This window comes from Nothoprocta perdicaria, unplaced genomic scaffold (genome assembly GCF_003342845.1).
Source record: "Nothoprocta perdicaria isolate Ctin4 unplaced genomic scaffold, notPer1 scaffold_23, whole genome shotgun sequence".
Classification (NCBI taxonomy): Eukaryota; Metazoa; Chordata; class Aves; order Tinamiformes; family Tinamidae; genus Nothoprocta; species Nothoprocta perdicaria.
In genome coordinates, this window is record NW_020455455.1 from 3267509 (window position 1) to 3285306 (window position 17798).

Here is a 17798-nt window from a genome sequence, read left to right on the forward strand (position 1 = left end):
AGGGAGTGGTTCACAAAGAGTCACAGGATGTCTGAGCTGCAAAGAGATAAAAATAAAAATAAAAACTTTTAGACTGATCTGAGCACCTGATCCAGAGATGAAATAATGTTGGATGGAGTAGCGGGGATGTAGGACACTGCCATAAAGCCCATGGTTTTAATCTGCTCTTACCATTTGCTTCTGCTCCGTTAGCTCCATTTATTATTACCAGTCAGCATTCCAGAGTTATGAGCAACAGCAAGTTGTTTTCATGTGGCTGGTCCACCCTCATGACACAGATTTCTGGGAATAAAACTGATCCCTTTTCAGATATAACTGCCAGCAAAGAGAGAGCCTGACTCCTCTGACAGGGAAACAAGAATCATGGCAATACTTTATTTCTCTTTACATTTAAACAAGAAGACCAAAGTAGCTGAGAAAGCTTTGGAAATGTAACAGATTGACTTTTTTTTTTTYCCCTTTTCAGCTCACAACTATGTCTTGCTGTGGCAACACATATCTACAGCTTACTAAAATCTGATCCCTGTTGAAGATGATAAGTCATAATTTAACAAAGCCAGCACAGTCATTTTTCTATATGTGTGTATTTTCATAAAAGCCATTTTTAAAATACATTCAACTCTTTCCAAATTGATGGCCTCTATTTCTATAAAACATTTATATGAAACATCTTTAGAAGTAACCTCGAAAATGCTTCTGGATGTTTTTAAAATGTGTGGAATCTGATAGGGGCAAGAGAAAGGCTGCAACAGCATCAAAATAGACAGGAGAGGGAAGAAAGAGGGAAACCTACTGATCATCTGAGCACGGAGAAGCCAGGAGGAGAATTTGAAGATTCCCTACACAAAGTTTTTACTTAACTACTACTGAAAAKACTCGGTGAAAAATGTGGCAGGTCCAGGATATTGACAGAAAAATGACAGTTTGTTTGAGAGGCCTTGTCAAAGGAAAGGGAAGGGAGGTGCTTGCTGCATTTTATAGGAAAGAAAAGGCTTCAAAAAGATGTGCAAGAGTGAAGTATTTACTAAACTGCTAAAGATAAAAAGGAAGATAGCAGAAAAGTTCATGTCATGGGAAAGATCTGTCAGAAACTCCCTRCAATTGCCAAGTGGAAGGAAGATGTCTGTGGGCAAAAGGTAAAAGCAACCAAGTGAGCAAACGTGGTTTCTGGGAAATTATTATTATGGTAAGATAAAATACTTTGGAAGAATAATAGGAAAGGACACAGAAATTCATTACAATGTTCTGAAAAAGGTTTCTTGTTTCAGAGAGCGGAGAGAGTTAACCAGGCAGGGGAGTCTGGGGGAACAGCAGCCTGCAGAGCTACTTCAGTTCCGATTTTGACTTCCTATTAAAAGTAGAAAGTTATTTGACTTGAAAGAAAACAGGAAGTGGTAAAACTCACTATTCGAAGATAAGGAAAAGTGAAATCAGGGGAATAACTATGAGAAAAAAAAAAGACTTCAATAACCACTGAAATTGGTAGACAAGATACTCTTAGGAAGGTAACATTAGGGGGAAAGAAGTTTGGGAAATCCAGYGATGATTGAAACCAACTATGTCAAAAGGACACCAGTAATCTCTTCTTTTCCAGGGAATGCCTCAGGCTTGYGTGTGTGTGTGCATGTGTAGCTGTCAGGTTGGGTCTATGTAGACACGTCCAGCAAATAAGACTGCAATGTACAACAGCTCYTGAAAACAACCACCACGTTCTTTATTTTACCCTTAAATCTGCATCATCTTTTGTTCTGTGCAGACTATATCAATAATGCTGTGAATTTCTAGCAAGAAGAAGGAAATAGATATGTGGAAAATTACAAAAAAAAAAAAAATCTACAAAATGGTTGAAGTTTGGCAGGGAGAATTTTATACTGCCAGACAGAACCTTTGATCTTATACCAAGACATGAACTGAACCTTCCCAATAGTTCAACTTGCTTTAGTTCCTCTCTCAGCAGATCAGAGCCTGGTTCTGGAAGCTGAGTGAGCCGAGGAACATGACGAGGAACCAAGAGGCACATGGACACTGAGGGCAGGAAGGCTGGGAAGCCCAAACTGCAAGGTGGGTGTCTGTGCTGGTGAATGCACATGGACAGAAAGAAGTAAAAAACAGCAGTAGTGGAGAAAGCAAACTGAAAAGGCAGATTCCTTACTCAGGGGCACGGAGCAGCAAGCGGTTGGATCCCCTTTAGCAACTTCTTCATGCAGTTTGTGACAGGCAGACCATTCAATAGGGTTTGGGGCTGGCCCTCTACTAGTCAAAAAGCTGCTGAGCAAACCCTTGCCAGGCACCTGTACCCCTGCTGCGTCCCACCAGCTCCTGGTGAGCGGCGCGAGGTGCAGGCATCATCCTTGCCCTGTTCACCAGCTGAACTGGACTGTGTCGCTGGTTAATTGATTCCTCTGGGCAAGGGAGGCATGACCAAAGCCTACAGGCAGATAAGCTTMGATGCAGCCATGTAGGCACCAACAGCAACGAAGCTACAACCCAGCTGACTGCATCAGTAACCAGAGCAGCCAACGCAGGTCACCTATGCGCAGGCGTTGGTGTCAGCAGTGTGACAGGAGGGCTCTTGCCACCGCCACTCGGGAAGGGTTTATGGAGCAACTTCCTTGCATCCAGATGCCACAGAAGCCTCAAGGCTGGTGAGATACTAGTGTCCACATGATCAAGAACTCGGTTTCATTGCTTAGCCAGGAAAACCTGGTTTAAAGCGAAAAGACTGGACTTAAGCCATGCATCTTTCTGCTTGTACAGATGCGTGACAGTCATCAGTTTGGCCACCATATACGTAAGGGCTGCTTTAGGATGCAGGATAAGGGGAACGTTGCTGCTGAGCACGCACTAGGTCCACGGGGCTGGAGAAATCAGAGCAACAAAGGYAAGGAAAGAAGCAGCGAGCGAGGGCACGTGGTGGATGAAGAGCTGTCTGCCTCTGTGCCAGCCCCACTCCCCTCCCATTCCTTGGGAGAACACGAGGCCCCAGTACAGTGCTATAATCTTTTAATGAATCTTTTATTTTTAGTCCATTATGAGAACATTAAAAATTCACACGGGTAGTAACAACAAAAGACCCAACAACTGTAGCTCCATTAGTGATTTTGTATCTCCCTGATGAGAGTCATCTAGACAATCTATCCTTCCAAATAATTTCTTTCTGAAACTACTTCCTCGTGCTTTTTCCTGCACTGGAAGTCTATTCAAATCTGTTAGCTGGGAATTGGTCATGTGGCTGCTTCCCAACATGAGCACCAAGATGGGTTACGTAACAGGACCAGGCACTCTTCCAGGTCTCTTAAACGTCAATAAACCCTTAGAGAGGTCCCTTTTCTCCTTGTCCAACCACCCTGATCTGCTTAGGACACTGCCGCACTGCCTCTTCTCTTATTCTTTTTTCCCAAGAACAAAGGTTCTTCACATTTTTTAGGATTCATAAATATAAACCACCCCGTTTCCTTGGAAGGTCCTACACAAGGCCCCACCTTAGCTCTCCATCCAGTAATACATCATCTTCCTTTAGCTTTGAGCAATGTGATCTCTATGGTACAGTACCCTACACTTAGTTCTTTGGAAAGGGTGGACATTTTAAGACTTCAAGCTTTTCGGAATAGCTTTGTCTCCTGTTATGACGTGTGCAGTACTGAGCTTCACTGTTGATGAAGGTGTACAAAGAGCAAAGTCATAAACACAAAAATTAGTGAGTGCTTTGGTTTCTGCAACGTGTGGAACACAACTTGAACCACAGCAGAAATGGGAAACTGCAGTAGACTGTTCTGCTTCTGCAGTTCTTGGGGTAATCTGTTTCATGCAGAAATGCAAAAAACTCGTGTATTTTTGAAGGCTAAATCTACCTCCAAAGGCCTAAATCTTACCTCCAAAACATCGTAGTTGCAGTCTGGGTGATATTCGATGTCGAATTCGTGGATGGTGAGCTGAATGCTGCTGCCAGGGGCCGTGCGGATGTACCAGATGCACTCCCTACTGCTCGGGTAGCTGCCGGGGTAGCCAGGGCTGTGAAACGATCCTGACGGGCCAGCGAGTTCCCCTCCACAACCTGACAACAGAGCAGAGCAGCCTGTGAGCAAGGGGCTCTGCCAAACCTCCCCGACAGCCCAGCACACGCACAGGCCTCGGCGCCTGCATCGTGCACAGATGTACACACTGGGTTTGAGGGTCCCCTCCGTCAGAGGGGACCGAGTCTAGCAGGGAGCAGAGAGCCAGAAGCTGCTCCTGGCACTGCCCCAGATTTCCAAACCTCAGCATCTGCTTTGACAGCTGAAGAAACTGAGGCACAGAGGGAGTCACTGACATTTTAATATTGGTCTCTAACTTGGTTTGATCAGTTCTAGAAAAATGAATTAGAACCATCCTCAGCTGTTGCTGGCCTCAACTAATACAGAACTAAGCTGTGATGGGGAGGTTTCCTATTGTTGTCAAAATGCCCTTTCCCATTGCTTTGGAAATCATAAACTTGCAAAGACAATACAATTTCCCTCAGCCCGCTGAACATGGCTACAGGCTGCCAAGTCACAGTGGCTGAACTGGCTTTCTGACATCTCATGGGTTTAGTATTGCTCTTTTTTATTCAATTTTARCTGTGCAAAGGTGAGACATGCCCTGTGTGGAAGTTTTGTGCTTTCTTTTCAGATAAGGAAGTATTGTCTTGGTCCCGCTCCTCAGCCCCTTACGTGATTAAATCCTCACACACTCTGAGCTAGGTGAAAAAAAGGAAAAGGACACAAGCCATAGATCAGACACAGGCCCTGGTCTGACAGCACAGAGCAGCTGAACCTTGGAGATCGGCTGCCACTGTGGTGGAGCAGTCACTGCATCTCTGATCCTTTCTCTCACTTTCTGTGCCCAATCTCAAGCTCTTAGAAGGGGGGAAGGCACCTGGAAGAAGGAAGACGTGGCCACAGCAGCCTTGAGCCCTGAGACCACTGCTGGCTGCTACCACAGCCTTGGCCATTCCCCTGCATTAAACACACTGTACGTGGACAGTTCACAAAAGAAAATAATTTGCCAGTACCACAAGGACAGCATATATAGCATAGATAGCATATACAGGACATAGAAATCATCAGTGACACGGATTTTGAAAATTACAAGTAAAAAGACTGCTGTTCCCTATCACTCTCCACACACAACTAATGATGTGACACAAAGAGTAACAACTCAGGTGTCACTGCCGTGACTCTGCGCCACTACCTCAAACAAGTGGTGGTTTCGCTACAGCCGTAGGGGCAGCTCTCAGCCGTGGCTTTGCGTGCAGGTCTCTGCGGATGCAGCTGTTCTACCCCTCAGCTCCGCACCCCCAGCCGTGGCTGTGGCTCTGCCTCCCAAAACACGAGCGCAGCATCTCGGCTGTGAGTGTCCAGAGCCGCAGCCAGGACCAGAGAAACGCCGAGCCCTGGTCACATCCAAGGGGGAATGTAGGGAGGAAGGGGCCAAGCTCTTCTCAGCGGTGGCCAGTGACAGGACAAGGGACAATGGGAGCAAGTTGAAACACAGGCAGTTCCATCTCCAKGTGAGGAAGAACTTCTTTCCTGTGCAGGTGACAGAGTCCTGGCCCAGGCTGCCCAGGGAGGCTGTGGAGTCTCCTTCTCTGGAGATCTTCCAAACCCGCCTGGATGCCGCCCTGTGCCCCGTGCTCTGGGTGTCCCTGCTGGAGCAGGGGGTTGGACTAGGTGATCTCTAGAGGTCCCTTCCAACCTCAACCAGTCTGTGATGCTGTGATGCTGTGATTCTGTGACTGTGGCTTTACAGATGCGTAGGTGGCAACTCCTGCCCTCGCTCACTTTGGGTTCCCAGCGAGACCCTCTCCCTGGTCCAGCCCTGGGGCGCTGGTGCCAGCAGCAAGTGGGGTGGCTGTTTTCCTGTCAGGTGGGGAAAGCAAGGGAATTGTGCGTTTGATCGGAGTTTCTGTGTTTCACGCTGTCCTGCAGCTGCAGCATTTTGTTTCTATGTGTAYTACAATCCCTCAAGTTTTTCATTCAAGCTCTAGCTAATCTTTTGCTAACAGTTTTTGTAGGGTCATTCATGTCACCCTTACAATGAAAACCCACGCTCCATCAAGCTCTTTGGATTAACTTCCAAAAGGAAGTCTTTGTTACATAGCAAAAGAGCCTCAAAATAGTTATAATAATAATTAAGCCCCCTAACAATCAACAAACTGTGTATTTCCAGGGGCAAACTGTTACTTTTAGGAAATATTTTACAACATTAAAAACACCGACCTCTCTGACCTGCTCAACTAAATCACGAAGAAGTGTGAGATCCTTCTAATCTCTACTCAATCTATGCATAGTTTGCAATCTGAAGCAGGTTTCTTAGGCCATTACTCTCCTTATCACATCTCTTTCTTCATCAGTTTGTAAATGTCTTCTCTGATAAAATCAGGATGGTTTAAAGGCAGCTGCTAAACCCCAACAGCATCTGCTGTCATCTCTACCATGGGGTCTTCTAGCTCCTAACTTAATCTSGGCTCTCCTACCATTGGCTCTGATGAAGGCAGAGCTACAGCTGTGAAACACAAATCTGTGAAAGGAAATAGCAGCAGGTCTGGCAGGGGGAAATGCAGTAAGAAGCTTTTCCAAACTAGGTAAGAGTCATATAAAAACAGACATGAGGGAGATGCCTCCAGTCATGCCCGCTGCGTGACTTGCATCTCTTTCTCCAYCACCCCGTACTCATGGGAAAAGTGCCATAAAAACATAAGAATTTCCACAGCTGGATAGCAGTTAGGATTCCCCCAGGATTCCTTCCCATGGCCGAGCYTGACTGCAGAGTTAGGCTCAATCCTATTCTCTCCTTTCCCCACGCAGAAGTCCGGCACAAGGACCTCTCCTCCCACCTTGCAGCACATGATGCCCTAKAACCACTCGGTATGCCTGGCAAAAGGCACAAGGGGATGTTGTCAAGCTACAGATGTCTCAGTCAGGGGGAAAAGCAGCTCTTAGGCATGTCCAAAACCAGGCCTGCCTTCAGTGCCCCAGAGGGGGAAGCACATTGGGAAAAGGTTCCCACGTGCTTCCCCTGCGCACCCGCGCCCGCACAGAGCCACCACCCCCTGTAACGTTTGCTATCCAGGAACCTTTCAGCAGAGACACGGAGGAAAAGAAGGTCTCAGTGTAAGCCACAGCCATATTTTTCCCCTGTGCTCCCACCAGAAGATGGTCACATTTTTCTTAAAAATTAAAAAARCAGATCATTTGCTTTGTTTTAGCTGGATAAGCAGGGCTGGGGGGAAGGCCCATGSCTGTGTTTGGGGGGTGAGCGGCGCCGTGTCGCTGCCCCATAGCGGGCCGAGGCGGGAAGCATTGCTCAGCAAACAGGCTCCCGGCCCTGCTCCCACAGGGAGGCCGGGCATGGAGAACAAAGCCGGCGGGTTTTCATCTCCGCCCCAAGAAAGCTGGGAACGTTTTAAAACTAAACAGGCAGTTGTGACTCAGCTGCTCCTACCAACAGTTTCCTGATAGCCACAAAGATGTGTTTTTCATTTAAGCCCGGGATGGCTCAGACGAGGAGGGGAAAGCGGGATGCTGCTCCTGCCGGCAGCGTCCCGGCCACGCGCCTCTCTCCAGGGCGGTGGGTGTTTTCTCCGAGCTCACCTGATATTCCCAGCGAGAGGTGTGCAGAGCGCACAAATATCAACCTATTGCTCATGTGTCATTCGTTTCCTTCCAATTGCAAAATGCTCCCAGAAACAGTCTTTTTTAAAAGAAGCGAATCTTCTCAAGTGCTCCAGTAAAGGAGGTAAAATTTAGGTCTGCATATTTTTTTTTTTCTTAAAATGAATGTACCGAATTTATGTCATCAATCCTTTGTTAATTGTCTGAAAAACAATCAGCAATTGCTTCTGCTTATTTCTAAATATTCTCTGAAAATAGCTGGAAAACAAAAAAGGAACAAGCTACTCTTGGCAAATAGGTGAACTTCCCACCTGTGCTCTTTTCCCTGACCGCCACACAACAGCAGAAACCTCCAGGYCAGGGCAGAACTGTAATACACAGGCTCTCCTCTCCATAATAATCCATGTTATCTCCATGGATGACATAAGAGTCCCTCCTGGTCACCTTCTTGGAAAAGTTTTATATATATATATTAAAAAAAAAATCTTTACCAAAATACTTAATTTTTTTTTTACTATTCTTTTAAACTCATTAGCTATAACATTTATGAAACATTAAAACTATAAGACCTCAAATAATGACAGAAAATCTTTTTGGAAATATTTACAATCTTTTCTTTCYGTGAAATATTTGCCAAGGCTTAGACCTAAGAAAAAAGAATTGTCCTGGAATATGGTTTCTAATTCAGAAGCAAGTTTTGATTCAACCACTTTGCATTCTGCTCCCAGAACATTATGCATTCTTATTCTTAAGTTTAAATGATGAAGCGATCAGCTCAGCTAATTAAACTTCTTCCATCCCTGGCTTTACCCCAACCTTTTCACAATGTTTACATTTGTCTGTAAACATCAGATTAGATTTTGCATCTACTCAAATATTTTTTTCCTGTTTATTGCAACAAAGGGAAAAAAAATGGCCTTTACTAAGGGCAACTGCAAATAAGGAGGCAGATCATGATCCAAACTGCTGCCTGCTGCCAGGTSCCACTGAAACAAGGGTGAATGTGAAGTGGCTGAGTACCTAGCAAAGTGCCCCACGAAGTTTCCACAGCACAGATGTACTTGGTCTGGCTCTTCTGGGACAGCTTCACACACAGCTGCGCTGTGGAAACGTTTCCTGTGGCTGAACTGCGGACGGAATAGGCTCAGCTTGGGCAGGCCCCCTTGAAGATGTTTTAGAAACTTCAATTTTAAACTGAAGGAAAAAAAAAAGGGGGTGGAGGGAGAGATTCTTTTAGTAGCTAAAAGATCTTGGATTTCTCTTCGAAAGTGCTTAAAACAACTGCCTTCTGTGGTGTTAGTTGCTAGGAAATCCGACAACAAACAGAAAGCTCAGGAAAGCTGCATTCGGTGGCTTTGCTTTCCTCTGGTTACAATCTTGGTAGTCACTGAGGATGGTACAGGGCTTGATTTACGGACGTGGCTCCGTACTAGAGCCTGCCTGGCTAGCAGATGGTGCTCATTAGCTGAGCAAGAATCCCTGGTCCCATAAATAATTACAGCTGAACACTAAAGTGGTAATCTGTGGAAACCTCAGGGTTTTTGCGAAGTTTCAGATTTATTCAGGGTTATGTTTTTACCCACATGCTAGAAACTCCCTTCCGTATAGCCTGAAGTGCCTTGGCAGTGGTCACATAAAAGCAGAGTTAGGGAGAGGGAAGGACTCACGCTTGTTCCACTCGTCATCGAGACATTTTGGCCAACAGTAACTGAGTCCAGTTGTAAGGAGCACGTTGCAAGAACATTTGCCTCTACCCCACTACTAGTGCATGAAGCATAACTTGGATTTGATTCGGAATTTTTTGCTCTCTTGTGTAGATTTAGTTTAGAGAAGAAAATCCCCGAAGTAGTGGGCTAAGTTTTGTGATGAGGGGTTGCATAGGTGAGTAAAAATTAAAGTGAGAAATGTTTTTTCCTCCTTCTGACTTTGTTAGCCACATCTATAGCTTTGTTTATTATTGCTTTATCAGCCTCTTCATCCCTGATCATTTTCCTCAGTGGATTCCAGTCTGACACCARTAAGATGTATATTAAATAAAAAACTGCTGGGACCCAGACACCTAAACTCAAATGCAAAGATTCAAACAAGACTTGAGTCTTCTGAGATCTTGACYAGTCATAATTCAGCTTATCAGCTGCAGGTATTCAGTGCTTTTCTTTGGGAAAAAAAATAAAGAGTTCACGACTTTCTTAAGCTTTCAGACTTTGACCAAACTCTTCAGTACAAGCCCTTTAAGAAAATTTTGGCCTGAATCTTAGAAATTAGCTTACAGTGGTTTTTTTTTCAGCTTCCTGAAGAAACAGAAATTAGTTCACCCTCAGCTCTCAGAGAGAAAAATTCCATGTTTCAGCAGCCAGAGTGAGTGCAACACAAGCAGGCGGCTCTGAGGACGCTGCAGCCACAGCTCCGAGCAGCTGCTCAGCGCTTCCCCCGAGCTGCCCCAGCGCTTGCAACAAAGAGGCAGTGAAAATGAGCGGCCGTTTGAGAACTGAGTTGTGGGGATTTGTCCAAGGCTGCCCAAGAACGACGCAGCAGGGTCAGGCTCCAAGCCTGGGCAATCCGTGGCCTCAGCTCCCTGCCTGACCTGCAGGGCTTTATTCTCTCCCGTTAGCCTAGCAGATTCCTGACATTTATTAGCAATAAAACATTTCTCCATCTTACTGTAATATCCACTGTAATATTCTGTTAGGCACCACTGATGGGCTAAGAAACTTTTTTCTTTCTCTTTTTTTCTGGCATACATCCCTAAAAACTCTGGCTATTATATGGCTTTTAGCATTTTCATCTTCTGAAAACATGGAGCCAGACGAATGCAGACCTCCCTTCTCGTGACCCACGTGGGCTTTCTGCACTCCCTGTCCATCAATCAGGGCTCCCCAGGGAAATCTAGCAGAAAGGGATGATGGTGAAAGAGAAGAGCAATGCTCTGGGCTACATTATTCCTTTCTCAACACTCTGCTTCTTTTATAAAGGAGAAATTAATACGTGTCACAGAATACCAGACACAATCGGGACTGAGAGGAGCAAACTGAATTTGCAAACTGTATTCCCAACCACGCAGCCTCCTGACTAAGCCTCCAACAAAATGCAGAGATGTGTATTTAAAGCTGCCAGCTCCTGCATTGCTTAATAAGGTAAGTGACAGGCCTAGCAAATATGTGTCTTCTCAGACTGTGACAGTTGTCACTGGTGTAACTTTGCACTGAGAGACCTCTGGGCTTTTGGCCTCCTGATTTTTTTCTGTTCTTTTTCCCCTAAGGAAGCAGCTCAGCTGGGACGCTGGCTTTGCAACCCCTAGGCTGCTACCAAGCGTTTGTTCTTTCTTAAAGGGCCACCATATTACCAACCACATCCTTGTCTGTAGTAAACATCCTAATAAAAAATGGAAGTGGAATGAGCACCTTGCGGGTTCTGGTAAAGGAGGCTCTTGAGGCCTTGGCTGCAGAGGAAAACACTAGTGATTTAACCAAATCAAATTTAAATCTAGACTAATCAATAAAAGCCCCTTTGGTCGATACTGCTGTTTCAGAACCATTTTTAAATTGTATTCTTTTCACTACTGCATTCCAACTAACTTAAAATGATGTAAGCCACTTTTAAGCAGAAATAACAGCATTCTCCCAAGATAWGAATCTCGGATTCTTTCCGGGAAAGCCTGAAGCCTGGCTTTTCACTGGGAATTTTATACACAGCACAAGAGCAGAGCAGATCAGGCGCAAATGTTTCAATCCAAAACACTCCAGATGTGCGCCCCGCGTGGCAGCCGGCTCCCCGTGTCCCTGAGCACCAGGAGAGCCTTTGGCTGCTTCTGCTCACCTCCTAACTCCCAGCAAAGCTGCCAGAACGAGTGTCTGAACTGAACTGTAGCAGATATTTGGTGGCAAATCTAAGCGCAGCTCTCCCTTATCTCCAAAGCAAGTGAATGTCCTTGATAGATATCTCAAAGAGGCTCCACGACTGCCAGTTTAGAAGATGAACAGCCTGAGAAATAGTTCACAGGAGCACAAACCCTAGAGTACACACATTTGTCAGCTGGGCAGAAGTACAATCTCTTCCCTCAGCAATATATAGAGCGTGTTATTTTCATGTCAGGTTCTCACCTGACATGAGTCAGGTCCTGTTAACAGACCCAGGCTGGGATTTTCTTAGAGATCTGCTCAGGGAAGTCGGGAACCGAAGGGCTTTGCTCAGAAACACCCGCCTCAGTGACCACATTTCCTGCTGAGTTCTCCCTGCCAAGGGGAACTCCTCAGCTGAGCTCTTCTTGTGCGTTTAAAAGACCTTCAGAAGGGAGAAATTCATGGGACACTCTAACCACAGCAGCGGCTCTCATCTTATCCAGCCTGGGGCAAAGGTATATGCCCACAAAATGTAACCACCATGGGTAGGGGAGATATCTGTATTTGTGTGCGAGACAAATTGAGAGAAAAATATAAATAAGTAACCAAAGGAAGTGCTCGCCCAGCGCAGAAGGCTGGCGGCTGTGGACAGCTTGGAGGGCCTGGCCCCACAGCAGAGGCCTCCGGCCCTGGCTCCCCAGCTCACACGCAGTGTGAGGCTGAAGTCTGCGGCCCCCGAGCTCATCAGAGCGGCCTGCGTCAGCACCGGAAAGGAGCGCAGGGCTGGGAGGGAGTCCCGGAGTCCAGCAAAGGTGTGCGGGGGTGGAGGGAAAGGGCAGCAGTGCTTACTGAGCAGGCAGAGTGGAAAAAGCTTTCGGGGCTTTAGAAAAACAAGCTAGCCCAGAACCATGGCTACCGTGCAGAGCTGATGTCATCTGGCTCCACACACAAAAGCCTCCACTTTTTGTTCTTTTGTGTGTGTCTGGGGGTGACGTCACCGCGAAGCACAAGGCTGAACCTTTGTGCTGCAGCACTTCCCGCTGCTCCTGCCACACATCTCCGTGGCCCAGAAAGGCTGCCTGACCTCGGCTGGATGCAAAGCGCCGCTGCCCTTGTTGCAGGGAGCCCTTTGGGGGCCTCGCGGGCCAYGGACACGCAGGGAGCCCCTGCTCCAGCAGCATGGGGCTGGCGGGACGCAGCAGCACCCGCCGTCCGGCCTCTTCGCCGGCTGCAGCCGCTTCACATGGCTGCTCTGCATCGCTGTCAGAGCCCAACGGTGTGAGACGATTATACAGACATGGCAACTGTGACTACTTTGCTGTTTCCAAGCTTGGATCCTCTTTGATGGGATGTACACGGCACACGATTTAATCTTGTTGCAGTGCAATGCTGCCATGAAGCAGGCAGAGTGAAAAAGCTGCATTTGTAGCCTTACTTCAGAAGGAGCTGCCAGCATCGTTTGCAGTTGCACAGTCATTAACAGATTTGTTTGTAGCTGGCATGCACGCTTGCCTTTTTAATGAGGCCTGTGACGGTCTTCGTGACATGCAAGCACAAGAGAAAAAAGGCCCAAAGAACATCTTGGGCCAATGTTATTTCACACAGAGAAAGGCGGGAGAGAGGAGGGGGGTTGGAAGTGAATGCACTGCCCAAGAAAACAAGGACTGCAAAAACAACTAGAGCGAAGCTTGCGCAGAAAATACAAGTCCACAGGAATTGTGGGCAAAATGAGGGTGCGATGTCCCCTCTGGAAAGCCCAAGGCACCCAAGGTGCCCAGTAACCGACTACATGGCCTTTTCAGCACAGAAATTCTGCAGAGGCCCCTCACCACAGCGCACAGGGTGAGAGGACATTTTGTGAAAAGTGCTCAGCCAGCTTGGAGCTTTTTAGGCGTGTGTGTGCAGACATCAGGAATTACCAGAAAATGTAATGTATTCAGAGCTATAATGAGTTATTTCTACTTAGCATAGCTGCGACAGAACCTGGGAGTTCACTCTAAGTTCAGAGAGGAAGGAAACACACTTTCTTAGGGAAGATCTGGTTAGCTTACCATGGATATGCCATAGCATTTGGAACCCACTTCTTGCATTCAGTCCGTCAGAGGAAAACACCACGTGGAGGCTGCTTCCCGTGGTGCTCCCTGCCGGGGGAAGAGTCTGCCCACAGAAGGTGCCTATCAGGTTGGACTGTGCATCAGGCCCATCGTAGAGCTGGAAAGAAACCAAAAACATCCCAGTGAATATAAAGCTGCTTCCCAATTCTGAAAGTTTTGTAAAGGGTGTCAAAGAAAAAGTTGGGAAATTGAAGTGGAACTGGCCACTTCTCCACAGCAAACTGAGCTTCGGGAAGCATGGTGAGATTTGAGTGAAATTATGACSAAATGTAACTGCAATAAGTCTTTAAATGTGGTTACACACTGTGCACAGTAGGAAGGTTTTGCTGTTTCTGTTTTGGTGTGTATTGAGGGTTGCTGAGCAATGAACCAAAATGGAAACAAAAAGGGGATGTCATGGGTGCAGTCTGACAGTGCATCCATCACATGCTCATTGCCTTCAGGCTCTTGGAGGTAACTCAGGCTGCAGCCTTCTTCCTTAGGGTCACACTCAGGTGATGTTGGACTGACCACACTTGTCTTATATAAAAAAAGAGCYGTCAGCATCACAAGACACTTCCAGAGTTGTGTGGACAAACTGAGAACAAGCTAAGGAGGGCTCAAAACCCTCAAAAACTAGTGGGCAAACTTCTCACGTGTTAATTTATTGTCCTGTCTTATGACACTGTCCTGATTGGGAGGAGTGGTCTGTATCATGACTGCTGAATTTCTGCACTTAGAATTGATTTCATATTCTATGGCACAGTCCAGCCTGAAAATCTTTCTGTTCCCTAACATAGATGAGAAAGCTGCCATCCCAAAAAAGAACAAATGATAGGAAAATATTCCTGTAGTATGAATCTTGAAGCCTGAAGTTGGTTATATACTCAAATAAAAACACTAAATACATGTTTTGCCTGGGTGACAGTGGACTCTCAGAGCTTTTGTTTCATATTTTAGTTTTGTGACTTGTTTCATGTGCAGTAAATCACACTGAACATATATCTGTGTTCTTCATCCTCAATATCATCACACACCTGGTAAAAATCAGGCATTTTAGCTGAACTGCATTTGACTTACGATATCAGATTTCCAATTATTGTCAGGTTTGCTTTATTATTTCTGCTCTTGTTACTACGATTCTCAAAGCTTAGAAAAACAACAGCCCTCATGCKTTTTTATCACTTTACCCCAGGTCATCAGATCTCTCTCACAGAGTGCATCATTCTAATGCAACCCAGAAAACCTCTGGCACAAAACTCCTGTCTGAACATTGTGATTTTTTGGCATGTTYCCTTTCAGAATTTCAACACAAACTTTTCTCTGTTCTGAGGCCATCACCATAAAATTCTCTCTATGCAAAGAATCAAACTTGTGATCTCTAGAAAACAGCCACAGTTTATTTATCTTTGCTCTCCATTCAAACCTCTTTTCCAAATGCCTCTAATTCCACTAAGAATTCTCCTACATTCAACACCCATAGTATGGAAGTACAATATTACATAAAAGTTTAATTAACCACGCTAGCTACCATTTTTGCATGTGTTTTCTAGCRGAATCATGAATGAATACTCAAGCCCTTAGATTTTCTATTCAAGCTGTTGATCTGGAAGAACTTTTAGAAGACCTGTTGTTGACTCAACATTGTTGTTGACATTGTTGGGAGCAAGAAATCTACTCAAGCTGTTTCAAATCCTCAAGAAGTCAGTCAAGTTAGTATACCTTAATAAATAGTTAGTATACCTTAATTTAAAAAAAAAAATGTAGTTCAACCAGAAGTGATGGGTTAAGATGTTAAGAAGGTTGCCATCCCTMTGTAGTCTTTCCAAATGTGAAACTTGAGGACTGCCCTGTGGGCAGATGAGGTGTCCCCAGCTCATCATAGCTGAGGTGTCCCCTGCTCACCATCCTCCCGGCCAGGCCGAGTGCTTCACACATTCACTCAGGCTTTATCTTTGAAAAAATGAAATAAAGCCAGCTCCAACAACATTTGTTAATAGTACTACTTCCTACAACAGCTTTGTCACATACAGAGTCTTCTTTCTGTGGCTTCAAGCCAGGGAAATAGTGCACCAGAAAAAGTATGAATGGGGAAGAGTAAATCAATGTGGAGACCATGAATCCATGGGTGCAAATTGTGTGTTGAGTCACATATTCAACCATTAACTAGTTAATTAGTGATCACAAATCTAAAAAAAAAAAAAAAAAAAAAAAAAAAAAACCAAAAATGCGGAACCTTGGGCTAAATCATATGCAGACGTTCAAATCTGAACAAATACTAAGCTTCATGGACCTCCCGTAATTTGGATTCACCAAGGAGGGCTATTTTTGTCTGCGGCGGGGAGGGCCCTTTTCTGCGCAACTTCCCTGACCGCGGCCGGGTCCTCAGACACCCACAGCAGTTACCATGGCGATCGCTTCATGCCCAACGGCCCAACGGCCCAACGGCCGCGCTGGGCTGGGCTGGGCTGGGCTGGGCTGGGGGCGGCCGCGCAGGAAGCCCACGCTGCTCGGCCAGCTGTAACTCAGCGAGCACTGCGGCCGAGAGCAGCTCGAATTACAGCGGGGCTTTTTCAAGCTGTCTTTCACCTAGGAATGAAGGGAACAGCTGTGCGTTTTCACAGCGTTTTGAGCTTCTAAAACACACGTTTTGCTCTTGTATAAATATCAGCGAGTGCAAGTGAAGCTGAATGCAGATCTCATGAGCTGTGATTTCTCATTCGTTTCAATTCTCATTTCAGGGCCTTCAYTGTCCTCTGGGCTATGCTAAACTGAAAATTTCGGGAAAGTGTTTCCTCAGGCAAGAGCAGGCACTGTATTCTCYTTGCCTGCACAAGATGATTGAATTTGGGGTAGTTCATTAGCAACCCCAGGACCAAACTGAATCCAACACTGCGCTTTTTTAATGCAGCTCTTCCTAGGACTCTTTCCTGGCTATTGTTTGGGAAGACTCTGTTCCCTTTCTTAGATATTAATTTCATGATTTATTCATTTGCTCAAAACCTTTAGCACCCATGAGGAATTCTAAGGGGTTCATAATGATTTTGGCAGGTAATGCTACAGGCAAAAAGTGCTAAGAGCTGTGGCATGTTTTAAGGCCCTTTGCATGGCAAAACCATCTGACCAACCTCCATCCTCTTCCACTGAAACAGCTTTGTATGAAGGGAAGCGTCTTCCCTGTGGGGGTTACTGACAATTCCCATTGTTAATTCTATTACTGGTTGTAATTATTTCATTATACAGGTATGGCTAATTACACCAATTATTCTCTTAATTTGAATTTTGATGCAACTTGTGCCTCCATATGGAGGCTGCAGCAAGAGCCCCRGGCTGCCTTGCTGTGATCAGGAAGGGAGGCTCCTCCAGGCCGGATCCGGTGCCTGCATGTGTCCCACCAGCCCCTGGGATCTCCTCCAGCAGCCAGCGTGGCCTCAAGAGCATCCCCTTCCTCACGGCAGCGGGGAACCTCTCACGGGCTGGTTTTGAGACAAGTACTTTTCTAAAAAGGAAGTACTGATAGCACTGGAGCAAAGCCCATCGCAGATATGATGCACAACCCCGGCAACGGCACCATCATCCCAACAACAAACGGGCTCCAGCGCGGAAGAAGCCCTATTAGTTGATGATTTGAAGTAACTCAGATAAAAACAATCCATTTGCAAGCAATATATTTTCTTCCAGAAGGAACAGGAGGCAGCGTTAAGAACCTGCAGGTCTCTTAGTAAGAGATAGATAGATAGATAGATAGATAGATAGATAGATAGATAGATAGATAGATAAATAAATAAATAAATAAATAAATAAATAAATAAATAGTGCCAGGATGTGGCACTTGTCTCAACTTATACCACAGTAACACCATTTTCTTAGAAAAAAAAAAGTGAGCTCAAGAGTGTGGGTGATTTGTTATTTCTGCCCAAACCGACACAAAGGAGGTTATTCCTGTACTCACATGGCACCAAGGGCTTGCAGTCGGTCACTGCTGAATGCCTCCCTGACAACTCCTTCTAAATAAGGGTTTCATGAGATTGTTTAAATGATTTTATGACCTAGAAGCTCCCTTGTTCTGACCACCACGAGCTCTTCCAGTGAAACAAGGTAAATTTCAAAATCTACATTCAGAAGCTGATCGAAAGGTGCCACCCTCAAAGGCCCCTAGACCTGGGGGCTGCCTTCCCACCTACACATATTTTCTTTCGCTAATTTTGCCATTTTCTTCTGTAGTACAGGAGAAG

At 45.7% G+C, this 17798-nt stretch overlaps 1 protein-coding gene across 1 annotated transcript in view; it reads right to left on the reverse strand.

Annotated features, from left to right (window-relative positions):
• Positions 1–17798, reverse strand: part of CUBN (cubilin) — a 132812-nt gene that overhangs the window by 71301 nt on the left and 43713 nt on the right. The window contains exons 28-29 of the mRNA XM_026039382.1: positions 13522–13681; positions 3873–4054 (exon numbers count right to left, since the gene is read on the reverse strand). Of these exons, the coding sequence (XP_025895167.1) occupies positions 3873–4054; positions 13522–13681 (342 nt within the window). The remainder of the gene's footprint in view (positions 1–3872; positions 4055–13521; positions 13682–17798) is intronic.